This window comes from Nematolebias whitei, chromosome 1 (genome assembly GCF_014905685.2).
Source record: "Nematolebias whitei isolate Nwh7 chromosome 1, NemWhi1, whole genome shotgun sequence".
In the NCBI taxonomy this organism is placed as follows: domain Eukaryota; kingdom Metazoa; phylum Chordata; class Actinopteri; order Cyprinodontiformes; family Rivulidae; genus Nematolebias; species Nematolebias whitei.
In genome coordinates this window covers 28766855-28780675 of record NC_056498.1, presented here as the reverse complement: position 1 = coordinate 28780675, position 13821 = coordinate 28766855, and the positions used below count along the sequence as shown (strand labels likewise).

At 41.8% G+C, this 13821-nt stretch overlaps 2 protein-coding genes across 5 annotated transcripts in view; both read right to left on the bottom strand.

Moving 5' to 3' along the window:
* Window positions 1-13821, bottom strand: part of gps2 (G protein pathway suppressor 2) — an 831114-nt gene that overhangs the window by 594837 nt on the left and 222456 nt on the right. The gene's annotated exons all lie outside the window — the stretch shown is intronic.
* LOC119414207 (E3 ubiquitin-protein ligase DTX4) overlaps window positions 4894-13821 on the bottom strand; it is a 24499-nt gene continuing 15571 nt past the window's right edge. The window contains exons 3-8 of the mRNA XM_037681310.1: window positions 9494-9555; window positions 9121-9282; window positions 8775-8836; window positions 7041-7361; window positions 6425-6514; window positions 4894-6341 (exon numbers count right to left, since the gene is read on the bottom strand). Coding sequence (XP_037537238.1) covers window positions 6111-6341; window positions 6425-6514; window positions 7041-7361; window positions 8775-8836; window positions 9121-9282; window positions 9494-9555 — 928 coding nt within the window. The 3' untranslated portion in view covers window positions 4894-6110. The remainder of the gene's footprint in view (window positions 6342-6424; window positions 6515-7040; window positions 7362-8774; window positions 8837-9120; window positions 9283-9493; window positions 9556-13821) is intronic.

Here is a 13821-nt window from a genome sequence, read left to right as displayed (position 1 = left end):
GTTATGGCCATTTTTGTGTTGGCTGGTTTTGATAAGCTGTGGCGTCCTTTTTCAATCACAGTGACTTCAGTAGATAATAAAGTATACTTGTGCATCCAGTGATTACTGTTGGGAAGTTTCAGTGAATTTGGTTCAGTGGTTCATGAGATTTTGTGCTAACAGACAAACAAGGGCGGCTTCAACGCTCAGTGCGCGTTTTATGCAAAATTTAAATTTATTGAGTTGCACTTGGATTATTTGTTGTGAATGACTCTCAGCTACTACCACAACTAATTTTGACACACTATCTGTGAAATGATCAGAATTAGAGCCATGTTGTGTTTTCTAAGATCAGTAGACTGACGCTGCCATCTTGAATTGGGTTGACTCCAAAAGTTAAACAGCAGTAGAGGTGTACCCAGTGATTACTTTCAGAAAGCTTCAATTAAATTTGCCCAGTGGTTTGTGAGATATTTTACTAACAGACAGTTTGACTCCAACAGAGAAAGTCAAGGTTTTCAGTAAACATCTTGCTCCTTCGGTTAGAACTCAGATTATCTGTAGGGGATCAGTCTCAGCTACTACCAGATCAAACAGAGACAGAGTTAGATCCATTTTTGTGTTTTCTAAAGTGAGTTGACTGTGGCAGCCATATTGGATTAGGATGACTCCAACAGTTAAACAGTTGTAGATGTACATCCAGTGATTACAATCTGTAAATTTCATTAGAATTCATCTGGTGGTTCACGTGATATTTTGTTAACAGACACACAAAAATATATTGACAAAAACATTATTGTCTGCCTTTGCCGTTCACATTTAGTTGATAGCGAGCCATTTATTATCGCGTCATCTTTATTCTAGCCTCACCAGTTCCTGCCAGTCCATCTTAATTAATGCAGACGTAGCCTGATTAGATTTGTAATCCATCTGCTCCTCTACAATTTGACAGACAGACAGTTTTTGTTCTTGTTCTTTATTGTTGTTGTTCTTTTTCTTTTTTTCTTTATTGCTGTTGTTCTTCTTCTTCTTTGGTGTTGTTGTTGTTCTTCTTCTTCTTCTTTGTTGTTGTTGCTGTTGTTCTTGTTGTTTTTCTTTTTGTTCTTCTTTATTGTTGTTCTTCTACTTCTTGTTCTTTGTTGTTGCTCTTGCTCTTCTTGTTCTTGTTGTTTTTCGTCTTCTTGTTCTTCTTCTTCTTCTGAGATAATCCCATTCCATGACATCTTTCACTTACGGTAAAGCTCAGCTGTTGCAGAAACGAAGGAGCAGATGAAAATGTAGGTGAAAGATTTCAAGTAAAGAAATGTGATTGTTCCTCTTAGGACAACTTTCAGAATGCCTTTTTTTTTTTCGGTTTTATTTTTTGTTTTATTTCAGAGTTTTAGTTAAAATGTTTAAAGGAAAAAAATGTGACATTTTTTAATGTGCTTTGAAATGACTTTTACATATCAGTAATTTAGTTCACCTAATTGTCATGAGCTTCCATCTAACTCTTCTTGTCTCAGAGCTGAATAATTTATCCGCAGTCCTTTATAATTGTGTTTCATCATCTTTGTTAATTTTTCATTCATTAAGGGGGATGTAATCCTGTCAGCTAATCCAGGAGCCAGACTAATCTACAGATAAACTGCTCATCTTATGAGGCAGAAATCAGGATTGTGAACGATCCTTATAATCTAGCCATTTGTTAATGTCCAACCATGAGACAAGCCTGTTGGGGATGGTGAGCGGAAGCAGGATCAAAGTGTAGGAGGGAGTTCTCAAAAACAAACTAGATTTCTAATAACGCACCTGAGACGAACACTAAACAGATAAACTGACAAGATGATGAAGGTTAGCAAAGATTCAGCCACAAAACGGAGGAAATATACTGGGAAGGGTGATTACAAGTGGCGGTCCATGGGCGGATGATTTTTCTTCCCTCTCCGTCAGTTGCTCTCTGTTCTGTGTATCGGAGCTTCTATTTGCACGTCTTCCAAATCGTACATTACTGTCATGGATTTGGTCAGCTGGACTTTCAACGCAATTGATAAAAACATTTTTCTACCAAGCGCCGGGGTCCTGGAGAACCCTCATGCACCGCTGAGACACACGCAGCAGGGTACGTCATGTAGGGCCTTTCTGTGTTGTCTCAGGAGGATGCCGAACATCATTGCATTTATGATAGCAGCAGGGTTTTTGCTTTTTGACACCGTCGGATACCTATCGGCTGTTAAGGAAGATGGCGGTCGTGGCAAAGCTGCCGACCTTATGTGAGGGATCAATTTGTGCTTCGAGCTCTCAGACTCAGCTGACTTACGAGCTCAGCCGTAAGATGGAAGCGATTTATGAGAATCGTAGGCCACTTGCGGCTTTGGAACGCACCAGCAGGTTGGGATCGACCTTGGAGGAAGCTATAAGCACGGACCAGCGGAAAGCCCACAAATCTGGCCATTTCGGATAACGAAAGTATCAGCAGAACTCAAGGCTGACGAGAAATAAAAAACAACTGTGGCTTATCTGAATCTGACTTCCCCGTTCGACCTTGAAGCAGGCCAACTTATCAAATTGCTCCTGGGGATGTGTAAACTAAGAAGGCTCTGCTTTATCCATCCACCGTGCAACCGCCCCTCCACCGAGAACTTCTGTGAACACTTATCAGAGCTGTACCAGCTAACACCAACATCTTATCAGGACTATGGTGCTATCTGGAAGAGCTTCATGGACAAATTTCACCGTCATGTCGTCAAATGCATATGTAATGTGTTATAAATGTGCTTACTGGTGGAGTACCCTATCCTTTCCTCGTGGTCTTTCCCCTTTTCTATCTAAAGGATAAGGGGCCGCGCTCCTAGGATCTGCAGCCACGTGCACTCCGCCCATCTTTCGGACGACTGTACAGCAATGATGATAAAGCTTATTCTGATTCTGATTGATTGCCCCACTCTGGGCCCTTGAGCAAGACCCTTAACCCCCACTATCTGCTCCCCCCAGTCATCCTAGAGGTCATCTCTCTGCTCCACACAGAGGGCTGTGGTAGCTCGTGGTCTGTGGTTGCATCAGGAAAGACATCGGGCGTAAAAACAAACGCCAAGTCTTCATGCGAGTTAGTTCGCTGTTGCGACCCCTGAGGAAGGAGCAGCCGACAGAAAAAGAAAAATAGGCACTCTAACACTTGACTTGACGTGAGCTCAAGCACAGGAATAGCTGCAGCAAACCCTTCAAACCAGCAAACCCTGGAGCAGACAGAGGGGACCAGAACAGATAGACTAAAACCAGGAGATTTTCTCCAACATGGTGGAATCTTCTTTCTCCAGGTCTGCGCTCGGAGCATGTTGTGATACATCAGTGGTTAAAGCTTGAACTGTGGGTTCAGTCCCTGATTGGAACATTTAGTTGAATTGGTATTTATACAATCTAACATAACTGCCTTACTTTTATATATATATATGTTTTTTTTTTTTATAAAAGTGAAGAACGTTTGAAGATCCAAACAATTTTGAGGGCAAATGTTCTACAATCCACCACCTCTCCCATGTATCAGACCGTCGTGTGGACTTAATTAATTTAGTCTTGCACTGAAGCGGTCACATTATCCTTGTTTCTAATGGGGGGTGGACGTGGTGCTCTGGAGCCGCCACTGGTGATTACTGGTACTATGATGACAAGGAGTAAAATGTGAAAGAGGTTCAGGCAAATACAGTTACGCAAACATTCTTGTTAGTGTAACTTATACTGGTCTTACACTTGTCAGGGTATCTCTGCTACCTAGGTCAATTAGAAAAGAGCTACAAAAACTGTCCAACAATCATTATAACTTCTGTTATTTTGTTTAAATATGGGAAACTATGCAATTAAACATGCTCACCTCCATCTTGTTCTGCTTATTTGTAGTCAGATCTCGGAGGGAACAGGTCCAGGTGAGAAATCCAGGTGAGGGATGGAGAGCTTTGCCTTGAGACTCAAATCATTCTTCACCACAACCGACATTAATTAGACATTATTAAATTTCCATGTGATGCCGTTTTTTATTTTTATTTTGAAGAACCCCATCACTTGGTGTTTTATGACCAAGTGTTGTCCAAACCCTGACTCTGTGACCCACTAGGCTTGAATAAGTAGTACAGCAATACTTTGCGGTTCAACTTTCGCGGATTCCCTCTTTTGCGGGTTTTCAACATAACATTGTACACGATTGTCAATTTTAATATTAATCACGTGATTGGGACGGTACGGGATAAAAAGTTAACGGGAGCGGGAGCCAACCAATAGGACAAAAAACAAAACAAATAAATAAATTAAAAAAACTTCAGACAGGTGCCGTCATTTTGTAGTTTTCTTTCAGTAAGCCTACACTGTAACACAAGTCAAAAGAACTACACGGCCCAGAAGGCAACAGTGCTTCCGGATGCTGCCGTCTGCCGAAATTCAAAGAACAGCAATGGAGGGAGTGGAGAAACCAATATGGTAAAAATAGTTTTGCAACGCAAAGTCAAAAGTAACGATCTATCTATTAAGATCACAGAACTGGCAGGAAAGTTACAAATAAACCTGAACTCATCCTTCGAGTTGTATCTTCACTGGTGAGTACCCATATAACATTTTGCAGTACTGTACAGTACATATACATATGCTGTTAATATTACGTAGGTTTAAGAGTTTAGAACATTGTTAAGAACATTGCACGAGCGAGGGAGGGGTTTATAAAGCCTTAAAATATATACAAATACTAAAATAAATATAACATCCCTACTTTGTGGATTTTCACGTATCGCGGGGGTGTCTGGAACGCAACCCCCACGATAAGTGAGGGACTACTTTTACATAAACAGTAACAAAAATAAAATAAAATACAAGATTGAACAAGGCGAGGCTTCCGATTTCTCGTTGAACCTTAAAAAAATGTTTAATTCAAATTTGTTCACACACACACACATACACAAAGTATCATGACGTATAAATGTAAATAAATGTTGATCTATGTTAGTGCGTCCCTCACTCACGATTTCATCTCACTCAGAAACATTCCTTGCTTTAAAATCAGTTCACAGTGAAGTGAACGCAAACGGACTGCGGCCACAACTCCACCCAGACTGTGTCAGTCTTTTGCACCTGTTCATGGTGAAAAATCACACACACACACACACACACACACACAAACAAGCAATAACCACATTCTGCAGAGCGATTTGAGGCTGGTGTCTGCCCTACATAAAATTACAACAGTTCCACGTTTGCCTTGGTTATCTTTACGATGCTAAGCAGAAAGCACTGTGCAAATCTGAGCTCAGACTGGGGGGTCTAATCCTAGCTTTTTGGAGAATTTGCTCCTCCTGGAGGGGTTTTACCCCTCGATCCTCTACCGGACTTGAACATTTCCGCTGCTCCAAGAAGACAGAAAACTCATGGGGTGGTAAATGACCGGATATTTGTCCGTTTGTGAGCTTAAGAAACAGAATACTTTGAAAATGGCCATACATAAAGAAAACATATAAAGTGACAGGCAGATTATTTAAACTGTCTCTTTTGGTCTTCAAAAAGGAAAAAAAATAAAAATATACAATGAAATACTCCATATAAAACAAAATTCAACATTCAAATGTAAAAACATGAATGAACGCAATAATACCATATATCAAGTATTTATAGAATATACAAGATTTAAAAACCAAACCTAAAAAGTGATGTAGTTTTCAAAAGGTCCCACTAGAGGGCAGCAGATATCCATGCTCAGGTTTGCAGTTCGTTGTAGTTAAAAGGATGCTCTGCTTGAAAAATAAAAGTTGAAAAACACGTTTCTTTGTTTGCAACCCCCCACACATCCTCAGGTCCACGTAAAAATACCACCTTTCATTTCCCTTGGGCCCACTTAGCAGCAGCAACAACAAACACGTCATATTTACTAAAAAGATCAAATACATTCTGGTCTAGTCTCTGTTATCAAGTTTCTCCGTGTACAATGGCAGATCTTTTTTAAACTAACATCAACTCGTACGAGCACAGTGACCTCAAATGTCTCACAGAACTGTCTCGTGCAGTCAGACGAAGCTGACACAAATTTGGCGACAGTTCTGCCTTCAGGGTTCTCCCCCTCTCTTTTCTTTGTCCGAAGGTTCTTCTCTCCCCTCGTGGGGCCGGCAAAACGTCTCCGCTCATTCTCTGGGTAGACACTCCTCCTCGGTGATCCCCTGGGCCCTCAGCTCCTCGAGAACGTTGTCCAAGTGGCCCAGGTCGGGGTAGCCGTGGCCCGTGAGGTTGGAGCCGAACTCGGTCTTGTGGTGCACCTCGTTCCAGATGACCGTGTCGGATTCGCCGGTAGTGCTGGACGTACCCACGGAGAAGATGAGCCTGCGGTCCCACGCCACCAGAAGCAGCCTCAGGACCTGAGAGAATTAGTTAAAATATGTCATTTGGGAATTATCGTGCTAGTCGTTAAATTAAACAAGATGTACGTTTCTTTAAGTACCTTGCGCCCCTTCTCGCTGTCAGGAAGGTAGCAGTGTCTGGGAAACCCACGTGCGGTGAACGGTTTTCCTGGATTTGGGTGCTCAGGACCCTACAAGGCATGGGTTCAATCAGTTCCAAAGCACACAAGTGCAGTCACGCCTCTTGGTGGTGTAAATTCTCATCCAAGGTGTCATGATCCTAGCAAGCTCAAGTGAAAGCAACTGGACTGCTCTATCGGATAACCAAGCAATTATCAGAGTAGGTGGGGGCATGCCAGGGGGTATCTGGTAAGGATGCCCCCTAGATGCCTACCTAGGGAGAGCCTGAGGAAGACCCAGGACTCGCTAGTGAGACTATGTCCCTCGGCTGGTCTGGGAATGCTTTGAAATCCTCCCAGAAGAGCTGGAAGAGGTGGCTGCGGAAAGAGATGTCTGGACCTCCCCGCTCAAGCTGCTACCCCTGAGACGACGTCAAAACAAGTGGAAGATAATGGATGGAAAGACTTCATTGTTTTAGGATATTTCACTTCTCACATGAGGAGCTTTCTCAACTCCAGTTGCCTTTGATTGAGCGTGTTAGGATGATAAGACCTTTCTTAATATTGATATGAACTTAAGTGTCCTAGAACCACTAACCTGGATGCCAGGAGGGATGTTGTAGATGATCCGGATGGTTTTGCAGTCGGGATGACCCGGCAGAGAGTGAGGGATGACGTGGTACTCCATCTTGCCGGGGGGCTGATTGCCAGTCTTGACTCCGTAAATGGTTTTGCAGGTGGGACACTGCAGGCTGCCGTCCTTGTTGCCATTGTTGTACATGGCGACGAGGCACTGGAGGTGGTACTGGTGACCACACTGCGCCAGGCGGCCCACCGATTCAGCCCGGGAGATGCCGCCTACGCCAGGACCCTTGTAGCCCGACGGTCCAGACAGCGCCTCCATGCAGATGGTGCAGTCCTGAAATGGGAAGATGAGTTCAAGCTTGGTTTTTGCCATTTACTTGTTTTTTAACTGGCTTTGAACAGCATCTTATGGCACTTATCAGTAGGCTACGTTTTTTTCTAGAGTTTATCAGCGCTTCACTGACTAATGTTTATTATTCATGAGACCAACCTGCTTCCACTAATGAAGGCCTTGACCTTGTGGCCTTGTGGTGAAAGCTAATTTTTATTATATTTTGTATGATCAACATGGACATTAAAAATATCTTTAAAAGAAATTTAAACATGTCTTTTGCTTCTTTTTCAGCTTACAGAAATTTGGCTAGATTTATAATACAGTGCAAAAGTATTTCTTGAGGTTTTCTGAAGGTCTTCCAATATTTTTCTCTTTTCTTTTTAAATAATTTTTACTCATGTTGTCTTTTCTACCATTTCCTTCTAGTCCTTGGACCTGACAGCATTTTGTACAGTTTGTGCTTAAAACAACATGAAAGTAAACAGCTGAAGGACAAAAGAAGCGTCAAGACAAGACAAAAAAAATAAAATAAATATCAAACTATTTACATCAGATGAACAACATCTGAAAATCATCTTTAAGAAACAGAAACGTAAGACTTGAAACATATTCCGAGAGATGTCAGCTGATCAGCTACGTCTAACAATGCTAATTTTGTTTAGCTAGCAACTTTTCTGTAATCGCTGTCGGCGCTAAAGTACTATTTTCTGTCCGTCAAAACTAAAAAAAAAAAGTAACAAAGACAGCAAATTGTGTTTTTGTGACAAACAGATTGTAACAGTTACTAGTTAGCAAGTACATTAGCTATTTGCTAGCTTAGCATTTGGTTTAAAAATATGTTTGCTAGCTAGCAATTAGCTAGTGCATTAGCTAGTTGTTAACGTTTTTTTATTTGATTTATTTATGTTTTTGATGACACAACACTGGTCCAGTCCTCGAGTTGAAAGACCAGAAAGACTGGGGAAGTATTTTATGAGTCATACATGCATTAATCTAAAGAAAGGGGAACAAATTATGTCTTTGTGACAGACAGCTAGTAACTTTTTTTAGCTAGCGAGTTACTAGCTATGTATCTAGTTGGCACTTTAGCTTGTTACTGGCTAAAGAACCAATTTAAAAAAAAAGATTTTTGCTAATTGTCTCTTATGTGTTAATGCAACACTTGTCCATCCTTTTTGTTTGGCAGACACATTATGCCTGAAAGACTCAGAGTTAAGAGGTTTAACAATTTGGGATTTTTGGTTTTTGAATAACCAAGTCAATAAAATAGTTTGTTGGTTCACATACACACAAACAAAAATGTCTAAAGATATATATATATATATATATATATATATATATATATATATTAATTTTTAAAAAAATTATTCACACACAAATTGATTTTAGAATTACTCTAAAAGGTGAACTCACCTCCTCTGGAGGGTTACGAACTTTCTGAAGATAACGCTTCACCACTTCCTCAGGTGTCTTGCCTGAGAAATAAGAAATAATAGTATTAATAATGACAACGAAAAAGTTTAAATTATGTCATCAGGACCAGTTTCTTTAAGTGAGAAATGTTTTGTCTCCCATCCGGAAGACTTGGTCAGTCTGCGGCCTGCCAACCAGATCTGTCCCATAGGTAGCCTTCATTGCTGTGTTTCAAGCCACCCTCCCAATATTAATACTGGTTAACATAAAAAATACCATTTCGTAATTCCCACTATCCAATGAACAGAAGACCCATTGGTTTGTCTGGCAGCGAGCACTAACCCACCTTTCCGGGCTTGTTTCTTTGTGGTCTTGCGACAGCAGTGGCCCAGGCCGGGCACAGGTTTGATGTCGCTCTTGCTGACAGGCGGAGGATGAAGCACCAGCTTCGGAGGCCGGGTCAAGCAGACAGGAAGTCCTGCTGCGCTCATCAGGATGCCCGTGATGCCTGAGGACAGCCAGCGGAGGGAGAACAATGACACACTGTTCCACATTTGCATCTTTACTCATCCTGGGATAATTTGCGGTGGCTTTTCAACCTTTTGCCAGTAGGTCAAAATGGCTCGCAAGACCTTTTGATACGACCTTTTGATCTAAAGGCAGCAGGGGGGGTCGATCTAGTGTTTCAACAAAGGACTCAGCAGTCAGTATATGTTTACCTGCCAGGGCGGGGTGTACAGGACTAGATCCATTCAGGTTCTTAACGGGAACCGTTGGCACTCTGAGACACACAAACAAATTTCGTATTAGTTTCCGCATTGATGATACACCGACTGAAATTACCAGATTGACCCAGACACTTCAGCCCAGACTGACGGCGCTAAATCTGATGAGTCACGTGTAAACAGGTGGAATGCCACACAGGTGACCACAGCAGGTGATGGACTCTAGTTCAATCCACGTCACTGGGTTAAGAGGCTTTTGTTGAGTCGTGTGGTCCGGTCTGACTTGACATATATTATACCGAGAAAACTTCCAACTGTTCAAGGCTTCCATGGCAACACCAAACATTTGGCCAACACATTGCAAAAAAAGCAAATCTTAAATGTTTCTTTTTTAAAGATGACTGGACTCTTTTTTTGGTCTCAAGACGACGTTTTGCCGCTCACTCAATTCAACTCATTCAAACCCAACGGACGCCGTCGTTACCGAAGAACATTAAAATGCGCTGTTCTGTCGTTATTTGACAAAAATGACCGCTTTCGTACAGAAACGCAAGAGCATTAACGGCTCAACACTAAATAAAAACAAAAATCCACCTTTTCCAAGTGAAACAATCATTTTAAATCAAACAAGGTTAAGTCGGGTCCTCTGGACGGATTCTTCTTGTTGAAACGTTTCGTCTTTTATCCAAAAGACTTCTTCAGTCTAACCTTGTTAGATGAATCTACCTGGATTATCAAGCATGCATCAGGATATTCATTTTAAAGGTTCGACTCAGAACCAGACAAATCAGTTTCTTTTTGATCCAGATTCATGTTTCAGTTACTTCGTAGATTCCATAAATGCTGTGAATGAATCCACACGTTCAACCGCCATAGAAACCTTTCAAACTGGGATAGTAAAAATGTAAGACTAAGCACAAGCAGCTGGTCACCAGAGGTGATTACTCACGGTCGGCCTCTTTTGATAACCGTCATTGTTGTCGCTCCAAACAACCGAAGACAGCAGAAACAAGTCCAGATCTCCCAGCAACTAAACCCTCTTGCTTTTCATTCCACCTGCTTTTCAACACCTCCGTGCCTCTGCTTCTGAGCCGGAGTCACCTCTCCATCCTGTTTTTAAAGGGCTAAGCCGCCTGTTCCCATCTGTTGACCCATCTCTGGTTGGAGGCCACTGATTGGCTGCCGTGGGTGTGTGGTGGGGATTACCTGTCACTGATCGCGTCACACATCCAGCCTGTCAAACGGGCTGTCAGTCACGAGTACGACTAAATACTGGACCTCAACAAAACAATGACACCTAGAAACAGTGATCGATTGATTATAGGTTATATGTTCTCTCCATTGGCTCCCTGTCAAATTCAGAGTTGAATTCAAAATCTTACTTCTAACCTACAAAGCCCTCAACAACCTAGCTCCATCTTATATTACAGATCTTATCGTCCCATAGTTTCCTAACAGAGCACTTAGCTCTCAGACTGCAGGCTTACTCGCGGCTCCTAGAGTTTCCAAAAGCAGAATGGGAGGAGGATCTTCCAGTTATCAGGCTCCTCTCTTGTGGAACCAACTTCCAGTTTCTGTCTGTGAGACTGACACATTGTCCAGTTTTAAGACTGGGATTAAGACTTTCCTTTTTGATAAATCCTATAGCTAGGGTTGGCTTCTTATGCTGCTATAGGCTTAGACTACCTAGGACAAATTGATCACATTTCTTATAATGAATTGTTAAAATTGAATAGTTTTCATTTGATACTATTTCTATCTTAACATGTGATTCTTGACCTGCCATTGTGTATCTGGTCCTCTCAAACCCAGCTGGTCAAAGCAGATGGACGCTTGTCCTGAGTCTGGTTCTGCTAAAGGTTTCTTCCTCATGAGGGAGTTTTTCCTTTCCACTGTCGCCTTCGTGCTTGCTCAAGATGAGAGTTTATGCAATGGAGTTAAACTCAAAGCAGTCTGCTCCTCAGATAATTAATGTTAAATTATTATTTTTAATTATGAATGTTTCTGTTCAGTGCCCTGAGATGACTTCTCTTGTGACTTGGCACTATTTAAATAAATAAACTGATTTGAATTGAATGTTAATTACTGTCGGCTCTCTAAGGTTAGAGGCTACAATGCTTTTACTTATATCTGTTTGTCAGTAAAATATCTCACGCACCACACGATGATTTTTTTATTAAACTTTCCGGAAGCAATCACTGGACATATGTGTACAACTGATTTAACTTTTAGAGTCGCTCCAGTTTAAGATGGCTGCCGCAACTAAACGACGGTGATGAACACGAAACTAGCTGTAACCCAGTAAATGCCACAGAGCTAAAATTCAGCGTGTCAGTAGCTGAGATGTAGCGCCGACATGTACAATTTTCTGACGCGTATTTTTACAACTTTGCTGCGCACTATTGGACTCAGTTACATTTGTCTGTTGGCAAAATATTTCATGAACCATTTACAGGGTGTTGGTGAATCTTTCAGGAAGGGATCACCGGTTGTACGTCTGCAGCTGATAAGCTTTTGGAGTCCACCTGATTCAAGACAGCCGTTGCTGCTAACTTACATCAGCAGACAATGAAATGGCTACAACGGGGTCAAATCTGAGGAAATTTTGCTAACATTTGGTGAGACTTAAAAGCTTGGCCAGCGTCTAATTTCCTTTTTTTTTTTTTTTTTATAATTAATGCTATTATTATAAACATTTATTATTATTATTATACGATTCTCAAATGAGGAGCAGTGGTGCAGAGGTTAGAAAAGGCGAGCCTGTGACTGGAAGGTCGCCGGTTCAACCTCCCAGACTGACAACATCAAAATGTGGGTGGGAAAGGTGAAGCACCCACACCTGCCTCCACCCTCATTTGCTCCACTCTGGGCCCTTTAGCAAGACAGTTAACCCCCACCAGCAGCTCCTCCGGGCGCCCAAGATGGCAGCCCTCTGCTCCACACAAAACGCTGTGGTAGCTCGGTGGTCTGTGGTTGCATCAGGAAGAACATCTGGCATAAAAACAATCGGCAAGTCTTTGTGCGGGTTAGTTCGCTGTGGCGACCCGAGGAAGGGAACAGCCGAAAGAAGAAGAACATTATTATACGCCCCTCCAACAATGGACGTATTACGAGTTATTCTCCATCTGCCCGACCATAAACTTTCTCTTGTCTGGGCCATAACTTCTGATACGCTCAACAAAACTTTGTAAATATTGCCATATCTTATAAAATGATTGCCACAAAAACTTTAACCGGATATAGACGTTGATGTGTGAGGAATATAAAACTAAAAAGACGACATCGCTCTTATTTTTTGTGCTAATAACAATGGGAGGAACAGATCTGACTGCCTGCTTGTCCTATTATTAATACGTTTAAATGGAAATTATACCAACGAAACAGAAAACCTCCTCGCATCGATCAGTGCACTTTGTCATTAAATTAACTTATTAACCAACTGAGTGTCCTGGCTGTTGCAATAACTCCCCGTTCCGTGTTCTCAACTCACAAAATCACAAACCCACGCACTTTGAGTGGCGTTTCTGTGTCAAGCAGGAAACGGTGAATGCGATCAACAGACAGAAGGAGGCTAGGAGAAAAGCAGAGAAATGCAGGTGAAGAAGAAAGACACGAGTGTCGCCCTGTCACGTTTGCTCCGGTCTTAATCTTATCTGGTGGAATTAGAGAACCTTCCATCTGCAGCGCAGGATAACACACACAAGCTGCTGCTCAGGGCAACAGTCACACACTCTAAAGACACATGCCTTAAATTAGGTTGAATGAATACAATAAACCTTGGCAGCAGATGTAAAATACTTAAAGGAGGTGTAGATATATAAATATTAATGGGTTTCTGAGGAATAAAAACACATGCAGTGTAGTGAGAATGCAGAGGTGTGTGCCTCAGGTGTGCAACTCTCATCACACTGGATAATCTGTGACGTGGGAGACCCCTCAAGAATTTAACACTTCGCTTAGAGACCATCTGCTTCATTTCACTGCAGGTCCAACCTCAAACAAAAACAACAGCTCACTCACTGATCCTTCAGTGAAAGGTCATTCTTTAGAAACACACAGAAATGTATATGTAGGCCTTCGCTCCTCCTGTTGTGACTGTGGCGTTTATAACTTTTCTTCGGCCAAATGAATAATCGCTTTGAAAACCTAACCACACCCTAAAACTGGTTTAGATTTGCCCACAATAAAACTGGCAAACATTTATATATTTTACGGTTAAAGAAGTAGGTGTGAAAAAGTGGCTCAACAGTGCCACCCTAGATAACAGCACCACCCTAGATAATAGCGCCACCTTAGATAAAAGTGCCACCCTAGATAATAGC